The sequence below is a fragment of the Neopsephotus bourkii genome, unplaced genomic scaffold (assembly GCF_033783945.1).
Source record: "Neopsephotus bourkii isolate Nb327-2 ecotype Australia unplaced genomic scaffold, CSIRO-AGI_Nbou_v1 NB_1434, whole genome shotgun sequence".
Lineage (NCBI taxonomy): Eukaryota > Metazoa > Chordata > Aves > Psittaciformes > Psittacidae > Neopsephotus > Neopsephotus bourkii.
In genome coordinates, this window is record NW_026901911.1 from 26193 (window position 1) to 50231 (window position 24039).

Consider the following 24039-nt stretch of genomic DNA (forward strand, 5'->3'; position numbering starts at 1 on the left):
TAGAACTTGATCCTACCTCTAGACACTGAAAATAACACTCTGCTTTTGAAAATCACAACATTAACTGTTCCTACACCCAAAGTCTCTGAACAGCTTGGTACAAGCTGCCTAAATCAGGGTCTTCTGATACAAATGCAAGGCTCTGATGGTTTAGACTGGGCAGGACACGTAGTGTGGGAACCTCAAAGCCCTGAGGCAGAGCTGCAGGGTTTTCAGCTGCCTGTTCATGATGCACAGGGAACCTTAAATCACACATTGAAACCCAAAGGCACTTTCTCAAGTACGAACAGGTTTATTTTAACAGCATTATGTTTAAAACAACAATGAATCATTTCAGAGGTTGTATTTAGCCCCAAACTTGTCTCTGTTGCAAGAAACATATCAATGTGCAGCACTTTAATGCATAAAAGGGAGGTGGGCTAGGAGGTTTTCAGCAGCACTCTGAAGCCTTATGGAGTTTATCAAAACAGGATAAAGGTAATTCTTAAACTAAATCTGTAGCTGTGAAGTGGCTGGTCTCACATAAAGGTGGCACTTCTATATTAAGTCCAAAAGCTGGCTTAGAAAGCCCCCAAACAGGACTACAAGAGGTATGTATCTAAAGGGGGCGTATAGGGATGCTGGGGATGGACTCTTCATTAGGGACTGTAGTGATAGGACAAGGGGTAATGAGTTAAAACTGAAACAGGGGAAGTTCCGATTGGATATAAGGAGGAAATTCTTTCCTGTTAGGGTGGTGAGGCACTGGAATGGGTTGTCCAGGGAGGTTGTGAATGCTCCATCCCTGGCAGTGCTCAAGGCCAGGTTGAACAGGGCCTTGGGTGAGATGGTTTAGTGTGAGGTGTCCCTGCCCATGGCAGGGGGGTTGGAACTGGATGATCTTAAGGTCCTTTCAAACCCTAACTATTCTATGATTCTATGTGCAACTGAGTATCCAAAAACTACATCCATATGTTGGACCTTCACCCACATGGTTAGGAAAACATTCTCAACGCTGCCCTGAGACCAGCCAAATTACGAAGTCTGGGGTGCCAACAAACGGGGCATTTGACATAGAATCACAGAACCAACCAGGCTGGAAAAGCCCTTTAAGCTCATCCAGTCCAACCGTTCCCATCACTGCCAAGGCCACCACTGCCCCATGGCACTGAGGCCTCGTCTCCACGCTGTGTGAACACTTGCAGGGCCGGTGCCTGCAGCCCTGCCCTGGGCAGCCTGTTCCAATGCCTGAGCACCCTCTGGGGCAGGAATTGTTCCTCAGCTCCATCTAAACCTGCCCTGGTGCAGCTTGAGGCCGGTTCCTCTTGTCCCATCCCTTGTTCCTTGGGAGCAGAGCCCAGCCCCTCCTGGCTCCATCCTCCTCTCAGGCAGTTGGAGGCAGCCATCAGGTCCCCCCTGAGCCTTCTCTTCTCCACACTGAACCCCCCAGGTCCCTCAGCCCTTCCCCATCACACTTGGGCTCCAGGCCCTGTACCAGCTCCGTGCCCTTCTCTGGCCCCGCTCCAGCCCCTCAATGTCTCTCTTGCCGTGAGGGGCCCAGAGCTGAACACAGGATTCAAGGGGCGGTCTCACCAGTGCCCAGTGCAGGGGCACAATCCCTGCCCTGGCCCTGCTGCCGCACTGGTGCTGATCCAGGCCAGGATGCTGGGGGCTCCTTGGATGCCTGCGTACAAGCTGGCTGTGTTCAGTGGCAATTCCTCAAGACCACACTGCATTATTTACTGCAGATTTTTGCCAGTCCATTTCCAGACACTTCTGATCATCACGAAAACATGACCCCATCGCTTCTCCATCAGACTGCAAAGACCATTAGACAACCCATACCCTGAAAACAAGCTCAAGACGGTTTATCCCCACTTAGTCCTTCAAATAGATCAGTTTCCACCATGCATGGCATTTCCCAACAGGCTTGCTTCTTCCTTTTCCAGATATAGGAAGTGAAGCACCTCATATACTTACAGAGAGCAAGGGTCCTCTTCAGTGAGATCTGACAGAAAAACATTGGCAAAGTGGATGAAGAGGGAGCCTATTGCTTGCTTGGATGTATCATAAAACCTGGAGGAAAAGACAAAACAATCAGCATCCCGGAGCACCAGAAGCACAGCAGTCACCCAAGCAATGGCCCTGTGTGGATCTGCTTCCCTCCAAGACACACTGATGTCCAAGAAGCTGTATGTGGTGGTAAGGGGCAGTTTGGACAACTCCAGATACTTAAGGAAAAAGAATATAAATAAATACACCAGCAACTTACAGTGTTTGCACCCATCCACAGGGAATTCGGTTGAATTCCCAAGTTATTACAGAGGAAGAACCAAACTGAAGAGACTGACAGGCTTTTCATCACTAACGCTGACTGGCAGCTCTATGGTACCAAGCTGCCCTGACTGTACTTCAAGCCCAACCCATATGCGCATCTCTCTACACCCCATAAACCCTACAATAGACAGAGATCCTTTGTAGAGGTAGCAATACCCAGCTACCTTACATCAACACAGACTGGGCTATGCCTGAGCTGGCTCAGGGGACACCAAAGTGGTTAACTGAATTGAAGAACAAGACTTGACCCTGTCTGGGAGGCAGCCCCCATGCCAGCAGATTGGAGGGGACCAAAACCTCTCTGTTCCATCACCTACAGTAAACCCAAGCTTTTTTAGAGGAGCTAGACAGAGAGTTCTATTCTAGGGAGCACCAGCTCCTCTCTTGAAGTGTCCCTGGGAGCAGAGCATTTCCTTTAATGACTAAATGGGGCTGTTCAGCCTGGAGATCTCAGAGCAGCTTCCAGGGTCTGAAGGGGCCTACAGGGATGCTGGAGAGGGACTCTTCATCAGGGACTGGAGTGATAGGACAAGGGGTGATGGGTTCAAACTGAAACAGGGGAAGCTCAGGTTGGAGATAAGGCAGAAGCTCTTCCCTGTGAGGGTGCTGAGGCGCTGGCACAGGGTGCCCAGAGAAGCTGTGGCTGCCCATCCCTGGCAGTGCTCAAGGCCAGGTTGGACACAGGGGCTTGGAGCAAGCTGCTCCAGTGGAAGGGGTCCCTGCCCGTGGCAGGGGTTGGAGCTGGAGGAGCTCTAAGGTCCCTTCCAACCCAAACCACTCTGGGATTCTAAGATATTCAGAGGGCCTAGAAGGTTGCCAGTACAAGAGAAAATAGTATTCCATATTCATGGGCTAATCAAACTCCAAATGAAAGTCTCACCATATCCTCCAGGGACGCCTCTCTGCCTTTGGTTCCTTAAATCGTTTTACTGCAAAGAGAATGAGAGAGGTTATATCAACCAGCAGAGCTGAACCGATACACAAGTGCAGGCTGTGCCAACCTTCAATGCAGAAGCAGTCAAAGAACTCTGGAGCACTGTCAGTATCCCCCAGTCTGAAGCTGAGCAAATCCGAGCGACTTGGCCCCCAACTGACCAGAGAGACATTGTGCACCCACAGGTCAAAAGGAGGCACAGCAGAGGTGTTTGGGAGGTAGGTGTTTGATTCTGGCATCCTTCAGCAGCAGCATGATCATGCCATGGGAAGTGACCCAAGGGAAGCTAGGCAGGGATCATCACTGTCTACCAGCTCTAGTAATTCTTCCAGGCAAACAAATGATGGTACTGACACTGACATGGTTACAGCCCATGAGTTCACTAAGCTCTGGGGTCACAGCAGGGCCATAAAGCCATCTCCTCTTGCAGATAACAGGACCAGAAGACCTTGAAGGATGCAGCGCCCTGCATCCATCTCCAGCATGAAGGTACCAATGCCAATCCCCAAACCCCCTGTGAGCTGATATGGCTCCATGCCAGCTAGGATTAAAACCTTATCTCATTACACACTATTTTGCATGCCCACTGGCTACCACTGTGGAGCAGTGATCTTGGACACATGGCTTCAGTACCACCAAGAATATGCCCTAAGACAGTGGATGGAACTCTTCCTTCCTTGAAAAGTCAAGGTTGGACATGGCTTTGAGAAGCGTGGTCTAGTTGAAGATGTCCCTGCTCATTGCAGGAGGACTGGACTAGATCAGCTTTGAAGGTCCCTTCCAACACAAACCATTCTGGGATTCTAGCTCCCAAGCTCTCCATGAACTGAGCACTGCAGAAGCATCTCAGAAGGGCCTAGTTAATTTGACACAGAGCTCTGATGCTCTCCTTGGGCTCAACCAGTTTGTACATCCACAATCAGGAGCTGCTAATAGAAAAATACTAAGTTCCATATCTCATGCAGAAGTCATTATTGACTGGTTTGCTATCACTCCAGCTAGGAGCCTGTCTTAGAAAGCACCAACTACCAGGCCAACTCTTCTCCCTTTAAACCCACAGGTACCAATGCTCTGGAACAAGCAGATGTGGAATAGGCTTTTACACTACATTAGATTTATTAATTAGAAGAAAAGGATACCCCCGAAGTAAAGAGCATTCAGTGGCACTGTCTTGCATTGTGGTAAGGCTGCCAACAGCTACATCTAGAGCTACAGACATCATCCTTACAGCTGCTGCCCCAAGCACGCTGCCTCCAAATCTCAGGTGGACACAGGATGCAGCTCCCCATCCTCGCCTCTGCTGCTGCAATCACTCTCCTTGTCACCACCAGCAGGTTAAAGCTGTCACAATCAGTCCCCATACACACTTGAACAGGATCCAGGGCTAAAAATAAGGAGCTGTGATGGTTTTGGAGGGAAATGGTCAGAAATAATGGTTCAGTGCATTCTCTCTAACACCCTGACAGGGATGAGAGCAGAGCTGCTGCTTGGTGGTGCCATCTAGTGAAACCAGGAGCCTGAAAGCAGCAGAACACTTGAGTATGAATCAATACACACTGTATGACCCTGTTACAGAAACCACCCCAGGAGTACCTATTGTGAGCATCAATCACCAAATCCTGCTGTACACCCCAGCTCTGCCCAAAACCAGGCAAACCACTGCACGGAGTACTGAAGAGGACACACACTACAGGAGCCCAAACACATGATTAGGTTTTATCATAACCAAGTGTTCACAATTTGAAGCCCTGTAGCTCCTTTTAAAACAACCAGAAGCCAGAACACATCCCCACCATCCCACTTTATCACAGCTATTTTTTCTTCATCTCCATCCAGCTTCATGAAAGCATCCACCGCTTTCAAATGTACAACCAAAGGGACTTTTTTCACTGCTGACAGTTCTTGGCATATGAGGACACTTCCCAGGGCAACTTGTGGATATGAAGACAGGGACACCAGAGCTGCATGTTCTTTCTGCTCTGCGTCTCTGTCCCTATAGACACGAGTTTCCTTACTGCCCATGGGAGGAACAGGGCACACTCAACACCTCTGGTCCAGTTTAGATCACCAACACTGTTGATAAGGCCAGCACAATTTTAAACACAACTTGATATCCAGCTCTCTTGCAGATTTACATTCTTCTTACTTGTTAGCCTTTCAGTTAATTAAACTGCAGAGAAGCAAATAGCTTCCAAGTAAAAAAAATCCCCTTTTAGAGCCAGGAACTGATCTAATTCAGGCACACCACAGTAGCTAGTCCCGTGGGCATCCCATAAAATACCCCCAGGGAATGTGAATGACTGGGGTTATAACCTGAAATAAGGCTTTTCCTCCTATGCTCAGTGGGGAAATACACAGCTTAGACAGCACAACTCATACATAGACCAGAAGGCAAATCCACCTCAAGAAGTAGAGCCAGCAGCAGGCTCAGTAAAGGCTGGGGTAAAGCACCAAGGCATCGGATGGACACATCCCAAACAGAGGGCTCTTTGCTGTTCTGTATCTAGACAGTAATTAACTGACCTGCTCAGCCCAGATGCACTTGAGCACATCTGACCCACGGGACAGCCTGGGCTCATTCCCCTGAAATGCCTTCCTGGTCCAGCCTGGAAGGATGCAGGAGCTTCCCTGCCTGAGCCTCAACATTCCAGAAGTACAACTTTGCACTACTCTTACTGGCAGGGTGAAAGCACAATATATGAAAAGACAATCCCCATAGCCCAGGATTTCAATCAAGCACATGGAGGGGTTTTAGTGACACTATCCAATCCATAGAAAAGCAGCACTCCAACGATCTGATTCATTACTGACATTAATGAGTAATGAAGCAGCAGTCATGTCAAGTTACACCAGGCACTGATGCAGCAGTTTGTGTCCTATCCCTGTCCAGAAAAAAACACATTGTTTCCCTTATCCAGCTAAATCCCACCACAAGATTATAGAATCCTTTGGGTTGGAAAGGACCTTAAGATCATTCAGTTCCAACCCCCTGCCATGGGCAGGGACACCCCTCACACTAGACCATGTTGCCCAAGTCCAACCTGGCCTTGAACACCGGCAAGGATGGAGCATTCAGCACTTCTTTGGGCACCCTGTGCCAGCACCTCACCACCCTCACAATGAAGAACTTCTTCCTTATATCTAACCTGAACTTTCCCTGTTTCAGTTTCAACCCATCACCCCTTGTCCTATCACTACAATCCCTGATGAAGCAGTAACTTCCACCAACACAAACAAGGTCTGTCATCCCTGATGCCCTTCAAAAGGCCACTTGCATTTCACTCACCCATAAACAAGAGACCCATGGACCAACCTAGCTGTTTGAAGAGCCAGAAGTACCTAAACTGAACCTATCATGCTCAGCTCATGTGGCCAAGAGCATGATGCTGCAGTTGGAGGGGTCTGTAGGCCACCAAGCTGACCACTAACCTGACCATGAGAGCACCGGGATGATTCTCAGTATTTTCTTAATGAGAAGTGACATGTTACGTATCCACAGCCACTCAGGCTAGAAATACAGTAATTCAGCACGATAAGATGACAAGTAAGAGGCAAGAAGTTAATGGTGTCTTGCCTTGTTGAACACAGCTTGTCATGCCTCATTAGATTTAAGAGAGTTATCCGAGACTGTGTAATTATCAGAGACAGTAAAACTGTTGTATTAAAGATAAAAGCTAGTATTATAGAGAAATAATTAACTGCTTAATAGGGCATTTACTGTGCAGCAGGCTGTCTCCAAATGGAACTAGAATCCAGTCAAGACCAACAGAGCTTGAAGAGGCAGCAGAGTCCTTTGGTAGCCGTCACCCAGAGGGCAGGGGTGACACTAAATCCACATAAAAGCAGCACCAGGTCTTTGAACACTCAAGGAGCTGATGAAGTCAGCTTGGAAGCAGCACTGCTGCTTCTGTGCTTTGGGAGCAGAGTGGGCTCTGAAGCAACAGCCTGAGCAGCAACTGCAGTGTCCCTGTTCCCTTCCAAGCCATGGCATGCACAGCTCAGCTGGCTGAGGCTGGAGAAAGGCTGAAGTCTCCTTTGCTCTTCTTAAAACAGGTCTCTACTCACTGGGGTCAACTCGGTTTTCCACCAGCTGTCAATGTGGGTTTGCTTCTATGGCTCAGACACACCAGTCCGCCCCAAGCTGTGCATCTTATACATGCATCAAGCCAACAAATATGGGATATTGACATTCTAGCACCTACACCCAACTACAAATCGAGTTTAGTGCACAAAGGGTTGCATAAATGGGACAGAACTGACATCCCATTAGGTTAAATACAAGACTAGCATGTCCTGGGTCTACACCAGAAGTTATCAGGAATTTGTCCTCATAAGACTGCTACAGTCACGGTATCAACTATTTTGGATGGAGAGGCACTCAGTGCCATGGGTTGGTTAGTGGTGGACTTGGCAGTCCTGGGGTTAAGGCTGGACTTGATGATCTTAAAGGTCTTTTCCAACCCAGTTGATTCTATGATTCTATTTTAACTCTGCTTCCCTCCTCAGCTTTGTCCATTTGTAAAGCAAGCTGGCTTTTGCAAGGAAGCAATGTGACTGCACACCTCTGCAGAAAGCCCAATCTCACTTCATGCCTTTTTATATCATCACTAGGAAGCAGGACTTCACAACCAGTAACACTAAACAAGAAACTAGGCCTAATAACACATTAAGCAAGTCAAATGCACATGAGGTTTTAGATCCCTTTCCCTCCCCATCAATCTTTCCAAGGGAAAGAAAACACCAGTGCGTACCAGAGGTACAGGAAAGCTTCCAGGCAAATGTGTAAAGTCTAAAAGCAGCAAAGTTGAGTACAGGTTGGGAACAATTGCTCCAGGATTGAGTTCAAGTGGGGAAGCTTGAGAAATCAGCCTCAACTCACACTGCTATTGGTGGTGTAAAGTCTGGGTGTTTGCACCATGTTTAAGGTGAATCCTAGCTGGTGTCAGTGGCCTACTGAGCTGCCCCTTTTACCAGAGCAAAGCTATTTGTTCCGAAGAGTACCAAATTCAGGAGTTCTACGTCTGACAGCACAAAACCACCCAGTGGTGATACTGCTGCTGCAGAGATGTCACAAGTTGATGGGAGATGCTGGGTGAAACAAAGATGAAGACCTCATAGTTCGTGGCTGAGGGCCCTTGTAACAGAGCAGGATGCTACAGCAAGCACCACAGAAATACAAGCTGCTGAATGGAGGAACACTGAGAGTGCTTGTCCAGGTTCTTCCTGCAGGACCCACACCTGCACTGAGCCCATGCTAATTTAATTCCAAGTGATTCCATTTAAATTTCAATTAACAGTAAAAGAGGTGGATGCCAGCAGTAAACCAGCTCACACTGTACAAGTGCATTGCCTTCAGAAAGGCTTCAAAGACAGTCCTCAAGATCAATAAAAGCATTATGAAGTCCCAAACTGAAGCATAGAGGCTGCTCCAAGGCACACAGCCCTGATGCAGCAGGGAGGTGAAGTGCTGTGTGACCATCTAGACTTGCCACATGGTCCAAAGCATCCCAAGGAAAGGCTGGGTAGGTGGGAAGAAGATGCTCCTAGAGGAGTCAGAAGAAGGGTCCCATATCTATCCCATTAAACAGGAGCCAAGCACCAGAGAGATGCCAGTCTGGAGTTGCTGTCCTCATAAGCGACCACTCTTCCTCTACTTGGCTCTGGTTGCTGCAGATAAAAAGCTGTGAAGGGGAAATGAAAGGGAAGGAGGATGAGTGACAATGAGAGACATCCCCTGCCTATGAGTGAGAAAGGGCAGGGCAGGAAACAAAACAGTGCCAAGCCCTTCCTCTTCAGTCAAGGAGGATAAAGGCCTTATACACTTGAAATCCCCTTAGGGCCACTAGGCTGGGTGGAAGCTGGACATGTACATGAGAACCTGTGAAATGTAAAGAAACAAGTTTGGGAGGAGAGGTTTTCATTACAGATCTGTAAATCGTCAGAAAACTAGAAGATAAAAGCTCACTGACAGCCATTCTCTCTGGGGTTTTTTCAGAGTAATAACAGGTAGACATTTATTGTGGTGTTTTCCTGATGCAGTAACAAGTTGCCGCAAGAGAAGCGCCCCAAACAAGAGATATAAGGACTCCCTGAAACAATACCTCAGCCTTGGCCATACTGACTACCATCAGTGGTCCACCTTGGCCTTCAATCGGGTGACTTGGAGACAACACCATACATAACGCCGTTGTCTCCTTTGAGAACACAGGTAGATCTAGTCTCAAGGAGAAAAGACAACGTAGAAAGAATCGTGCCCCACTTATTCCACCCAAGGAGACCTTTCACTGTGCTTTTTGCAACTGGATTTGCCTGTCCCACGTTGGCCTGTTTAGTCATCAGCATGCTTGTAGTAAGGGTGGGTAAAGCCCTTCCCAAATCTTCGTTTGCAAGGTCAAGTCATGAAGAAGGGGACAGCTTTGCCTGTTCTAGACACACATAACTCCCCTATACTAAGGTAATTATAGGGGAGTTACATTATATATGTAAATATATATCTCACATATACATATAAAAACAGTTATATATAGTGACATACATATTTAATTATACCCATTATAACCTGAGTCTGCAGCAATGCAGTCCCACAGTCTACTTCTGGTTTTAAACAAATTCTCTATTACAATCAAACAAAAAACAGCACCAAACACCCAATTCCCTTGTGCTGCTCCTCAGCCCACTTGTGGTGCAGCACTCATGCATGCAGCACCCTCCCTGCACTCCCACTGACCCCACACTGCATCCAGACAAATGCATCAGCACAGGGGCCTCTTGGAAATAAACCCCCTAACTGAGGCAGAATTAGCTGTGGACTAGCAAAACACACTACTAAATCAGGCTTAAAGGGGGAAACTTGATTCTCTAGGAGAAGTTTGGCTGAAGGTCAGCCCACCTCCTTGATAAATCTTACTGAAATCAACCAAAGGATTCAAGAGTTTGAGCTTTGTAAGGGAGGTGTGGACTCAACAAACAAAGCTTTTAGGACCTGATTTAGAGGAGATGCAAGCCTGACCCCACTGAGCTCAGTGACAGGCCCCAGATGTTGAAGACTGAAAGTGAACCTGATATTAGAAGCACTTAGAGAAAGTGCTGAAGTTTTAATATGGTTGTGAATGGTCCATCAAAAGCGAAGGCTGCAGTGTCCAGAACTGGTTACCTGCTTTTAAGAGAAAAGCTAAACTGTCTACTATAAAGCCCATCCCTGGAGCACCACCACACTAGTGAGGATGAGGACTTTATTTCTGGCCTTTACAGAAGAGGACCCAGCGCTACGGTACCAGACAGGAAACAGCAGCTCTACCCCTGCCCATCCTCCGTGTTATTTACGGGCTGTACAGTCTCCAATAACACAATTTCAACCTATTTTGAAGGACACACCCTTTCACAGGCTTTTTCCCGGCCCCAGGCAGGAAAGAAGCCAACAGGCAGGATACAGAGACCAAAACCCTGGGGTCTGCACTATTCTTAGCCTGAGCATGCAGCTACTCAGGCAGCTCAAACCCAGACACAATAGGAGGAAGCAGCAGCCACCGTTTGCAGAGAGCAGCCAACGTGCTGCTTGTGACACAAGTGTGTGGGGCGGCTCAAAGCGTTCACCCTCCATCAGTTCAGGGAGCAGAGAAAGTCCTACCAGTGGTTTAAGAAGACTTATGCTACTGACTTAACATCCTCCAGTCTGCACTCGTATTTAGTCATTCATCCTCAAACACCCTCGTAGCAATGCTCCAAGGACCTAGCAAAACTGGAAGAGGGGATACTTTAGGAAAGTAATAGGAACAGACGATGCGTTCTGGGTTATCTCTGGCTCTGCAAGAAATGAGGCAGCAGGGAAGTACACAGACTGAGCTAGCTCCTGCTGAAGATACCCAGCTGTTGCTGAGCTGTTCTACAGCATCTTTTAGATAAGAAGAGGGGGTTTATTGTGGACTAGAAGGTTTGTTAGAGAAGCATACATGGACCAGGTCTGAGCATTCAGAACTGTCTGCTGGAGCAACAGTCCTATGCAAAACCCTGCAGGGTGCTGCACAGTGAGGCTGATGTAGGTGGACCATAAGAATTACTTCTGCTCTTTCCTAACCAAAGACTTCAATGTCTTTCCTCCCTGAGATCTCAGCTAACAGCTGATCTCCCCTCCCCTTTCTCGTGTACCTGCTGACACTGTTTAGCCCATATGCTCCTACTCCCCACACAGATCCAGACTCATCTGCAGGTCTAGTGCAGGGGAAGCTCAGAACTCACGAAGTGGCACCACTTCCCCATCATCCACCCTGTAGGGATGTATAGGAGCCTCAGCTGGAACACTGATCCATATGGAAACCCTAACTGCCCAAATGAAGGCCATACAGTACTTTGGTTCTCAGGTTTAAGCTCCACCCTGTGTGCCTGCTTTCAATGTGGATTTTTACTGTTATCATTATAGCCACATGCCAAGGGGTCACAAACAGCTTTGGGATCATAAACACCAGCCATGCTTTGCATATTGAGGACAAGGCATATATTTGATGACACAGTAAGTCTTGTAAGAGACCTGGATTGGAGCTGGGCTGCAGCTCAAATGTAGAGTGTTTTATTTAACTCTGTCCTGGGGGAATCATAGAATAGTTAGGGTTGGAAGGGACCTTAAGATCATCCAGTTCCAACCCCCCTGCTGTGGGCAGGGACACCTCACACTAAACCATCTCACCCAAAAGCAGTAGTGACTCTATCCAGGTAAAGCATCATTTCGAGTCAGTGCCTTGAAGAATAGGGTTTAGACAAGAAACGTTTTATCTTAACACCACAAGAGCCAAGATTGAGAGGGCACCACTTGAAGAATGAAGCGATGCAACTGGGCTGATAGTTACTGTTAAAGTCTGCCATGCAGTTTTCTCACAAATGCTGTTAAAAATCAGCTGGAAGTTTAACAGACTCCTCCATGAAGCTCTAACTGCTCCATCTCAATCACAGAAGATTTATTTCCCAGTAAAGTTTCTTGTACAGGGTTAAAAACCACTTGTAATATCAGCTGCTCACCACATGCTGCAGAATGAATTCAGCAAGGTGCTTCGCAGCCCTGGGTGATGGACAACTCCTCATGCAGTCCTAGTTCACCAGCTCATTTCTCAGCTCACCCCATCCATTGGTTCCTTCAGAAACCACCAGGAACCTCAGGGCAGCTTGCGCTGTTCAAAAGGCGACTTCCAAGAAGAGGTCAACGTCATCAACAGCTGAAATGCAAAAGCTTTGTCGAGAGCTGCACGTGGCTCAGTGAAGCACATCAAGAGCTGCACAGACTTTCCAGCTTACAATGCGCAACGCGCGCTTTCCAGCTCAGCCAGTTTTCAGATGCACTGAAGCAGAAAAACGTCTTGAGAGCCCTGCCATATGCAGCTTTCTGCTTAACCTACGTGTAAAGGGGCTACTGCAGTCCACAAAGCACCTCCGGAGACACAGTTAAACTTTGTGGCTTTGTTTTCCCCTAGAGGGAAAGCATCTGCAGTGAAGAAGTTGCCATTTAAATAAGTATGTGTGTGTTTGTGAATAATCAAAATCAAACACAGCTACACGGTTGTGTTAGAAGAAGCAAAGTCAGCAGAGCCTGTCTTGGGCATGGGACAGTGCTTTCATGTCCCTTTAAACTGACTGTAAAAACAGAATGGAAGTCTGAACAGATCAACTGCTCTACCGTTCACTTCTTCGCTTTTCTGACATGCACTCACACTCCACCCAACCTTACGAGAGGTTTTCAGCGCTAAAGTCAAAACACGGCACAGAAAGCACTCGGGGTAATTCTGAACCACAGAAACAGCAGCAATTCAAACTACATACAGCAACAAGCCTGAACCATAGAAAGGTTTGTGTTGGAAGGGCCCTTTAAAGCTCATCTAGTCCAAGCACCCTGCAACAAGCAGGGTCATCTTCAACTGTATCAGTTTGCTCAGAGCCTCATCCAACCCGACCTTGAATATTTCCAGGGATGGGGCATCCACCACCTCCCTGGGCTACCTGTGCCAGTGTCTCATCACACTCACTGTAAAAGATTTCTTCCCTATATCCAGTCTGAGTCTACCCTCCTTTAGTTTTAAACCATCACCCTTTCTCCTAACACTACGTAGCCTACTAAAAAGTCACAACAGGTTGCTTAAGTTTGACTTGTCAGGTGGAGATGACTACTAGGGCCTCTACTAGTCCCTCTCAAAGTTCAGTCACTTCCATACATTAGGATGCTGCTTCCCATTTTCACTAACCAATCCCACCATCCTGGTGAAAAATGCACTGCAAGGCCAGCTGGTAAGTCCACAGAGACCAGGAAAGCACACACCATAGAGCAAATGATACTTCTTATGCTCTTTACCAGCAGTTTTCCATAGCGAAGAGACACTGCTTCTTTTACAGTCGGTCTGGCAAAGTCCTCTTCTGTGGTCCTGCCTCAGGACAAGCTGCTTGGACCAGCACACAATACACCACCAAGCTGCTAACAAAGCAGCTCCATCACTGTGCCACAAACAGCTCTGCTTTTTCAAGTAAACTTAAGGCACGATGAGCAAGAAGAACGCATGCAGCAGTGATGTGCAAGAGGAGATAAAGGGACACTGCTGCCACATTAGGCAGGATCAAGACATCTTCAAATGTCCAGCTGAAAACCAGGTTTCACTGTGCAGAGGGAGATACACAGCTCACTCCAACACAGCTCTCCTTGTCTGGCAGTATGAACTATCTGTAAGACCCAAGTCTATTCTGACACCTGCAGCACAAGTGCTGCTAAGCCTCATTCAGCTCAGAGCTGCCAAGACAGTTTCAGAAAGAGGAAGCTGGGACAGCGATAAATATTCTTACATGCCCTTTGTGGTGGGGTAGAAAACAAGTTTACGAGCTCAAAGGAAAGCTTTTCCCATTCACATTGGAGGAAAAGATCCTTTAACTCCCCAAATCTGCTTCAAAAGGTTTAAACAAACAGCAGCAACTACAGGGACTCAACCCCCAAATCACACCCAGCATCTGCAGCTGAGACGGCTGCAATGTGCCTTCTCCACTTTCACGAGTGAGCATCGAGGCAAAGCATTACAAATGACTTCAGATGGGATTGCACAATTATCCACACTCCTCCAAGTCCTCACCTCCCCAAGGGCTACTTCTTGCAGAGGAAACTGGATTGCCACACACACACACACATCTGCTTGGCTTCACTGCCTCTTCTTTCTAGTATTTGTGTCTCGGCCCTTGCAAGTATCCTTACAGCCAAAGCGCCTCCAAAGCCACCACAGGCACATGGGAAGGGCAACAACTCGTTGCCATTTGATTACCAAATGGGGTAAAGTTGCAATCACAGCAAGCCCCAAGACGTACTGGAACTAGGCTTTACTACAGCCTTAAAGACCTCCTTGCTGGAAAAGCAAGTGTTTGCAGGCTCAAATGAACTGTCATCACCATTGCTTATGGGAGTTGACGGCTAAAATAACCACACTAACCAGCTTTCCTGACTCCCTACCAAGGCTGGGCATCATTTACTTCTGGGACCTCTTTTCACAATGCATTTCATGTATCCCACAGCAATGGGAGCAACCACACCAGTCATCCCATTCAGACAATCATGCGACACTAACTTCCTCCTTTGCTGGGTTCTCCTGCCAGTTTGGCAGGAGAGACTCTTTCCACAGCCTCAAGAGACAGAACTACAAGGACACAAACTCTTCTGATAAAAACATATAATCTTATCCTTCCTGCAATAGGCTATACTTGGGACCCACACTGGCATGTGCACTCTGTGAGCACATCCTGTGCACACCCACATGCAAAACTCTGCAGAGCATCGTGTTACTCTGAGTTGGAGTTCCTGTAGATGTGAAAACATCTAGTGCTCTGAACCATATCTATGCAATTTGGAAACATTAACTGTTCAAATTCAGGTGCTCCTACAGCTGAGCTGGTACTTTAAAGTAGAAGGAACACAAAAAGCATTGGCTTGGGTTCAGATGGGAAATGAATTTCCATGCACTGACCTGTAACACCAAGCAAGCTGGCCTGCAACATCCCATTAAAGCAGAAGTGACAGACACACAAGCAGCAGAAATCCACTCCCAGGGATGTCACAGTACTGAAGGAAGAAGTACCCAAGAAGGGCTGACACTGACTCCAGTAACAGCAGTGTCCCAGGTTCTGTTTCAGCTGGGGCTGCCTGGCTTGATGATGGGCTCATGAAGATGCAGTCAAGGTTCCCAGATATCTATGAGTATCTATAAGATGGACACACATCACCACCAGCTCAAGAGGCTCCCATCCAAACAGGCCACATGAATAACCCAAAAGCTGCTTAAGTTAGTGTCTAATGTAAAGTCATTGGTAAGTCTGATACAACCAGTGTGGGTTAGAAGCGTGCACACAAACAGCCCCAACAGCAGACCTGAGAAACCCTCCCGACATGGGGAGCGAACAGGGCACAGATAAGAGGCAGTTGGGGTGAGTAAGGGACCACCAGCTCAGCTGCAGCCAGAGGAGGTGCTGCGGTTGAGATCCCAGGGCTGTAAACACATCTGCTTTTGGGGGCCCAGCCAGCAGTTTTGTTCACAGCTTTAGACACTGAGCTGATTCACAACGAAACCACAACAGGATCAGCTTTCAGTTTCTCCTCATTAACCATGAGGTGGTTGATGTTCAAGGAAGTATCAGCCCCTGCACCAGGGGGAGGTTAGCTTAGGGTTGATGATTTGCTAAGCAGGGGTTACACAGCCTTCATCCACAGGAGTATTCTGATATAATGAACTGATGTCCTTGATTTTACCAGACACCCCGTGGAGTTTATGGGACAATTAACCCATACGTGCACATCACTAAGGGGAACAGACACACACAACTAGTCCTTACTGTCACTACTTGGTGAAACACAAGCAGTGAAGTGTTCCAACTGGGCTACTCCAGCTGGAAACAGCTATCTGTTATCACAGGAAGAACTTGTCGCAGAATCCCCTGGCAGCTCGGCGTTAACCGCAGCACTTTGGCAGTGGTTTCCAGAAGGCAGAAAGGGGCAAATGAGCCTCAAAACGTGCAGCTACCGAGCCAGAAAACTTGGAAGTTTTAGTTCACCGTCACCACAGGGTTTTAAACAAGGAAACCAGATCGAGTTCTGGCACGTTATCCAGCTTGTGTTAAACCACTTAACCCTACAGAGAAGCAACACGTTGCTCTGAGGAAAACGCAGCTGCAGCACAAACCAGTAAAGTTTCCCAGGTCCTTCTCAGGTTTCAGGGTTCCCCACCTTCCCATTGCTCCTACCACCCCTCCACAGCAACCATATACCCCAGGAACCTCCTTCCCCAGCCTTTCAGCCCCCAAACTTCACAGTTAAAGCAAAGTTAAACCCCACATCACAGCCGGGCCACTACGGCTCTAATCAAGCAACGCCGCATCCAACACCCACCCTGGGGTATATTTTTGCTTCCTCCCTGTAAATCACCAGGTTACCCCATTAGCTCTCACGCTTCATTAAAATCTTCTGAGCGACTGAGCAATCGCTCATGCAAGCGGAGCCAATCTGAACAGATACAGCCGCAACTTGGCGGTGCTTCATTACCATCAGATTAAGGCTGGAAACAAGAGTTTGAAGCAGCAGCATCTGGCGCCCCAACCGCCTGCTCAGCGCCGCTAACAAACTCCCGCACTCCGCTTTAAGCCCCGTCATAGACAACGCAGAACTTGGTGTTTATCAGGAAACGGGTCCCGAGCACCCCGGCAGCGCCGGCTGAGAGGCACCCAGAGCCCCCTCCGCACCCCGGTACTCACGCATGAGGGTGCTGAAGGCGCACAGGGCCAGCAGCGCCTGCAGCAGGACCCCGAAGCGCCCCAGCAGAGCGCCGCTGCCGCAGCCGTGAGCGGGGCGCGGGGCCATGGAGGGAGCGCGGCGCGGAGGTGCGGGACCGCTCGGAACAGGGCAGGGCGAAACGGCCCCGCCGCGCACAAAGGCGGCCCCCGAGCAGCCACCGCCCCCCGGCCCGCCCCGGCCCGCCCCGGCGGAACGAACGGCCACACCCGGGAGCGGGCGGGACGGGGTGGGACTGGGATAGGGAATGGGGCTAATGAGGGAGCTTGTGACGGGGATGGAAATGAGGAGGGAGATGGGAAGGGGGATGGTGGTGATGACAGGGATGGAGAGGGAAATGGGGATAAGGAGGGAGAATGGGATGGGGACAGGGATCAGGATGGGGATAGAGAGGGAAATGGGGATGGGAGGTTGGGATCAGGATGGAGGTAGGTATGGAGAGGGAGATTGGGATAAGGAAAGGAGAATGAGATGGGGGTAGGGATCAGGATGGGGGTAGAGAGTGGAAATGGGGATGGGAGAATGGGATGGGTATAGGGATCAGCATGGGGATAGAGAGGAAAATGGGGATGGGAGATTGGGATCAGGATGGAGATAGGTATGGGGAGGGAGATGGGAATAAGGAGGGAGATTGTGATCAGGATGGAGATGAGGACAGGGAGGAGGATGGGGAGAGGAATACCAATTGAGATTCCAATAGAGAGGCAGATGGGAAATGGGAATAAGGAGGGAGACTGGGATCAAGATGGTGATGGGAATGGGGAGGGAGACAGGGGTGGGGAAGAGATGGACATGTGAAATAGGGTGGGGGTGGGGGTGGAGGTGGGAAAAGGGTGGGCATAGAGATGGGGATGGAGATGGGAACAGGGAGGGAGATGGAGAAAGGGACAGGGATGAGGAAGGAGATGGGGATGGGGATGGAGATGGGGGTGCAGGGGATTCAAGGCCTGTTTGGATGAGGCTTGGAGCAAGCTGCTCTAGTGGAAGGTGTCCGTGTCCATGGCAGGGGCTTGGAACTGGATGAGCTTTAAGGTCCCTTCCAACCCAAACCAGTTTGGGATTCTATGGAGATGTGGGGCCTGGTGCGACTGGGATGCCAGGCTGGGGCAGTCCTAGTGAGGATAGCTTCTATTTCTGTGGTCTGAAGTAAGATGGTCTGAGACCCTGACGCTGAGAGGTAGTTACAGAGCCAAAGAGACTGCAAATCTCATCATATCATCTGACTTGGAGCAGTGGCCTTGAACATTATGAGACCAGAAACTCATGGGAGCTGGCACTCTTCCAGAGCAAATCCAATTTACAAATCAGGATGAAACTGTGTTAAACGTGGGCTTGGGAATCCCCTGTCGTGGTGAGGACATTAGTGCCAGCAGTTTGGGCAGAGGTTAGCCCTGGTCAGACAAGCTACCTGGAGGTTTGTCCTTCCTCCTGATCCTGCTTGCCCTGAGTTTCCCCAGCCCTTCAGCTGAGCCAGCACATCCCCAGGTACCAACCTACTGGCTCCACATCACTGAAATAACCCCCATCAGGAGGATTTGGGCTGAGAGATGCTCATTTATCTCCCCAACTTTAATCATGAGTTCAGTCAGCAGGATGGAAGTTTCATCTTCCTAACTCATTTTCAGCTGATTTTATATGTGTAATTGTTAGTTTCATTCCCCTGAGTTGCCAAATCTGATTGTGTTGCAATCAGTCACCTTTATATTGAATTCTAAATCAAATATTAAAGTGGATATCCTTATATAAGCCAGCTGAACACAGTATATGTGGAGCCATCTAGTAAGCAAATGCGTATCTTCACACAAATTTAGTCAGACACTTTACATTTGCTGCTAAAGAACCATTTGCAAGAATTGGTTGCTGGATGGTGATCTGGGAATTACCTCGGACTCTATTTGCCCAGGTATGGCACAGCAATTGATGAGCACACAGGAAATAAAAGACATTGAAACCAGATTGGTATTTCTTAAACCTATTGCATTTCCTATGAATAACCTGGAAATCACCCGCAAGAGAAGGCATATACAATGCATCAGTGGGCTGTAGAAGGGGACAGTGTTGCTAAGGCTCTCTCCAAACCAGTGCTGCCTCCTCCCTTTCCTTGCTAGCCCAGTTAACAGTGATTTCTCCCAGCTGCTGCGTTCAGCAGTGCAAAGCTGTCTGAGGCCTTGTTTTCATGTGCTGATGTGTTTACAAGGGAGCACAGTGCCTCCCATGTGTGAAAACACTCAGGCTATAAGAAGGCAATAAAGAGAAGCCCTCCTGATCTCAGCCCTCACTGCAGGAGGAGGCAGAGATCCTTTAGTGGCTGTTGCTGCCCCACACTCCACTGTGAAACCACAGCTTTGCTTTATCAAAAGCATGACTTGCACTGCAAAATACCTGGAGTTTCTGAACCCATGCAAAAAGCCCTTAGGGCTCCTCTGTATCCTAGGGGGAGTCTGGGAGCTTGCTCTGGTTACCAAATCCTCCTGTATTATTTTGGTGACGAAGATGCTCCACAGATGTCTCCCTTCCTTTTTTCCCCAAGGTTTTCCATCTCTCCTGCATATTAAAAAAGGAGATGTGTAAGAAAGCACTCTTTACACCTGGCACCATTCCCAAAGCGTGTGCCTGCCTGGCTGTGACCAGCACACACTACAGTCATTAGGACAGCTGCACCCAAACAGGGAGTTGGTACCCTCAGCTCAACTGATTATTTTCTTTAGGGAAATTTTCCTTTGGGGATGTGGAGTTTATCCTGAGTGGATGTAAAGCTGTTTTCCCAGCATGAAAGTCCACATTCAATGTGCTCAGGGTAATGCCCTCTGAAGCTAGGCAATGGCCAGACTTCCCAGCCCATCTCAGCAGTAAGAGTTGGCATTAATGACAGAAAAGAGAACATAAGGGCTGCGATCCTTTTCTTTTCCCTTAACTTTGGTAGGGCAAAGGTCTGGAGAGGCTCACAATACAATGGTCAGTTGATGCTGATTTGCTTCAATCTATCCATTCATCTTTGTGAGCTTCCAGAAACAGAGGTGAGAAATATCAATCACAAACCAGAAAAGTGAGAAAAAACAAACCAAGCGAGCAGTTATGCAAGAAATTCCCTCAGAAATAGAAATTAAATCATTAAAGAAGAAAAAAGACCCAGAAAAGCTGAATTTAAATATTAGACCATGGGTGCAAACATGAAATAAGAAAAGCCAAGACACTGAAGTGGTTTCAAGTAACAAGGGATGGAAAAAGTCAATCCAGGCAATTCTGTACATGCATGAAAGCCAGAGGAAAATGAAAGATGGAATGAATCCATGAATTCTCAGCTAGTGAAAAACAAATAATGGAAACCACAGAAAATACTTCAATTTTTTTTAACCCTTAAGAAAAGGATTAGAAGCAGAACAGATTTAAATCAGTGGGAGGAGAAACAGTGCAGGACAAGAACAGGTTAAAAGACAAGAGGAAGCAAGTCTAGTGCATTCAAGGGCCGGATGAAACCGCTGTGAGAGTAGCTGTGAAGCCCGCAGAGTAAAGCCTGGCTCCTCAGGGGTTCATTATCACAGGGGACTTGGTGAGGAGGTTTCAGAGGACTGGAGAAGGGCAAATACGGTGAGAAGGGAAATGAGACTCTGTGGAACCAGAGACCAGCAGCTTTATTCCAGCAGCCAGGAAGATGCTATTAAAAATTAGCAAAGAATCAATTTTTAAGACTTACTATTTATAAAACTCCTCTTTGGGAGGCCAGGTCTACTGGGGGCTGGTGGAGCTGCTCCAGCAGTTTTGGTAGGAGGCTTGCCAGGCAGGTCAGGGAGGCTTTAAAGTAGATGTGCTGGGGGAGGGGGGCATCATTCCATCCCAACACACCCAGTCAGTTGCCAGCACCTATAATAAATGCTTGGAGCAATGTAGAGAGATTCCAGCAGCCCCAGCCAATGAGCTGGCTTCATGTGGAGCTCGGCTCAGACGCCTCCATACGAACGCCCGTACCATGGTGAACAAACAAGAGGAATTAGAGATGTGTGCATGTCTATGGGGTATGATATAAGGGGCATCACAGAAACATGGTGGGAAGGCTCCTATGACTGGAGTGTTGGAATAGAAGGTTACAGACTCTTTAGAAAAGACAGGCCTGGCAGGCGCGAAGGGGGAGTTGCCCTTTATGTTAGGGATAGGCTGGAGAGTATGGAAGTGTCTGGGGACAGGTGAGCAGTTAACAGAGAGTTTGTGGGTCAGGGTTAAAGGGAGAACAGCAATGGGAGACATGACTGTGGGGATCTGTAACACACCGCCTGATCAGGGACACTCTGTGGACGAAGCGCTCTATAGACAGATAGGAACAGCTTCACGCTCGCAGGCCCTTGTCCTCATGGGGGACTTGAACCACCCTGACATCTGTTGGAACGATGGTGCGGCCCGGCACAAGCAAGCCAGGAGGTTCCTCGATCGTGTGGAAGACAACTTCCTTCTGCAAGTAATAGAGGAGCTGACCAAGGAGAGGTGCCATGCTTGACCTCCTGCTCACCAACAGGGAAGGGCTCGTTGGAAATGTGATACTCCAGGGCAGCCTTGAATGCAGCGATCATGAGATGGTTGAGTTCGGGATCCTCAGGACAGTGAGAAGAGCGTGCAGCAAGCTCACTGCCCTGGACTTTACTGTCCCACACGACATCCTTGTCTCTAAATTGGAGAGACATCAATTTGATGAATGGACCACTCAGTGGATAAAGAACTGGCTGGATGGCCGCACACAAAGAGTTGTGGTCAATGGCTCAATGTCCGGCTGGAGACCAGTAATGAGTGGTGTCCCTCAGGGATCGGTGTTGGGACCGGTCTTGTTCAACATCTCTGTCACTGACATGGACAGTGGGATTGAGTGCGCCCCCAGCAAGTTTGCTGATGACACCAAGCTGTGTGGTTCGGTTGATCCGCTGGAGGGAAGGAATGCCATCCAGAGGGACCTTGACACGCTTGTGAGGTGGCCTAATGCCAACCTCATGAAGTTTAACCATGCCAAGTGCAAGGTCCTACACCTGGGTCGGAGCAATCGCAGACACAGCTACAGGCTGGGCAGAGAAGAGATTCAGAGCAGCCCAAGGAGAAGGACTTGGGGGTGCTGGTCGATGAGAAAATGAACATGAGCCGGCTTCAGTGTGTGCTTGCAGCCCAGAAAGCAACCATATCCTGGGCTGCATCAAAAGGAGCGTGACCAGCAGGTCGAAGGAGGTGATCCTGCCCCTCTGCTCTGCTCTCGTGAGACCTCACCTGGAGTATTGTGTGCAGTTCTGGTGTCCTCAACATAAAAAGGACATGGATCTGTTGGAACAAGTCCAAAAGAGGCCACGAGGATGATCAGGGACTGGAGCACCTCCCATATGAAGACAGGCTGAGAAAGTTGGGGCTGTTCAGCCTGGAGAAGAGAAGGCTGCGTGGAGACCTCATAGCAGCCTTCCAGTACCTGAAGGGGGGCTATAGGGATTCTGTGGAGGGACTCTTCATTAGGGACTGTAGTGACAGGACAAGGCGTAACGGGTTAAAACTGAAACAGGGGAAGTTTAGATTGGATATAAGGAGGAAACTCTTTCCTGTGAGGGTGGTGAGGGGTTGGAATGGGTTTCCCAGGGAGCTTGGGAATGCTCCATCCCTGGCGGTGTTCAAGGCCAGGTTGGACAGAGCCTTGGGTGAGCAGGGGGGTTGGAACTGGATGATCTTAAGGTCTTTTCCAACCCTAACTATTTTATTATTCTATAAGCAGCTGGAGGGTAATAAGTTAATAAAAACCAGCTGATGGAACTGGTTGATCTTAAGGACCTTTCCAATCCTATCAATTCTATGATGCGGATTTGACAAGAATAAATCATATCAGGCCAGTTTCATTTTCTGGTCTAAGAGGATGGCTGTACCTTGACTTGGGGAAGGCTTTTCTTGCTGTCCCAGTGACTCTCATAAATAATCAGGGGATATCTGGCTCCTATGATCTCTGCAGGAGCACCATCTCAAGACAAACCCCTACCAACTGCTCAAGAGGCTCTTTGCCTCTTCATCAGAAGAGGAGCAATGGTTCCAAGGTAGGCTTCGAAAGTTAGGTAAGGTAAATCACACCTTTAGGTGATGATCAAGGAAATGAACCTAGAAGGGTCTGCGAGTATTTGTGAGGTTTAGGGTGAGAATTAGAAATGATTTTGTTAATCTGGAGAGATGGTTTCAAACTCGACAGAATGAAATACAGTGAGTGATAGGGAGTGAAGGATGTAGAAGGCAGCATACCTGGCTGGAAAGGGGATCAAGAGATGTAGGTGGCCGACAGACAAACTGTGAGTCAATACAAATAGATGTTGTGAGGGAAGCACATACTGTTCTGGGAGGTTGTCTGGAGTGTTGTACACGAAACTTGGGATAGGTGCTGCATCCAGCCCAGTTTTGCCATCATGCAAAGACAGATCCATGCTGAGTCTGGAGAAGGGCAAGAGGGATAGAAAGCATTTGAGAAAATAGGAAATGGGAAAGAAATGGGGATTTTTTTACTCCAGGAAAACCTGCAGGAATAATAGGTGTCATTGGAGAAACTTGTGGCAAAATTATTCCAGTACAGAGAAAATTATTAGAAGTCATTAAAGTTACAAGAATTGTTCCTCACATCTCCCTGATTGTTTCTGGAAAGAATAGCACCATTATGAGCTGTTCATGACTCCTTTCTGGCTGATAAGACAGTGACTGAGCAAATCAGATGTTCATTTTGGGCCCAAAGAGAGCTTTTTCATTTGCTTCCGTTATAGCAGTGGTAGAGCCCATCAGCACTTGAGTCAGGGCAGAAAAAGACATCCTGTTACGTGTTACAACCTAAACTCCACTGGGGACATCACAACTGGGATACTAGGACATCCTCTGTGTCATTCCCATGTTGCGTGAGTGTGACATGTGGGCTCAACACACAAGAGTAGCAGCGTGGATCAGTGCAAGCATTTTGGGACAGATCTGATTAATCAGCAGTGGCAGTTGTCAGGAAACATGTACAATACCTGTA

The 24039-nt window shown here is 48.2% G+C and overlaps 1 protein-coding gene across 1 annotated transcript in view; it reads right to left on the reverse strand.

The window, feature by feature from the left end:
- LOC133220473 (store-operated calcium entry regulator STIMATE-like) overlaps positions 1–17148 on the reverse strand; it is a 37803-nt gene extending 20655 nt beyond the window's left edge. The window contains exons 1-3 of the mRNA XM_061368639.1: positions 17003–17148; positions 3197–3245; positions 1960–2055 (exon numbers count right to left, since the gene is read on the reverse strand). Of these exons, the coding sequence (XP_061224623.1) occupies positions 1960–2055; positions 3197–3245; positions 17003–17108 (251 nt within the window). The 5' untranslated portion in view covers positions 17109–17148. The remainder of the gene's footprint in view (positions 1–1959; positions 2056–3196; positions 3246–17002) is intronic.
- Between the last annotated feature and the right edge of the window lie 6891 nt (positions 17149–24039).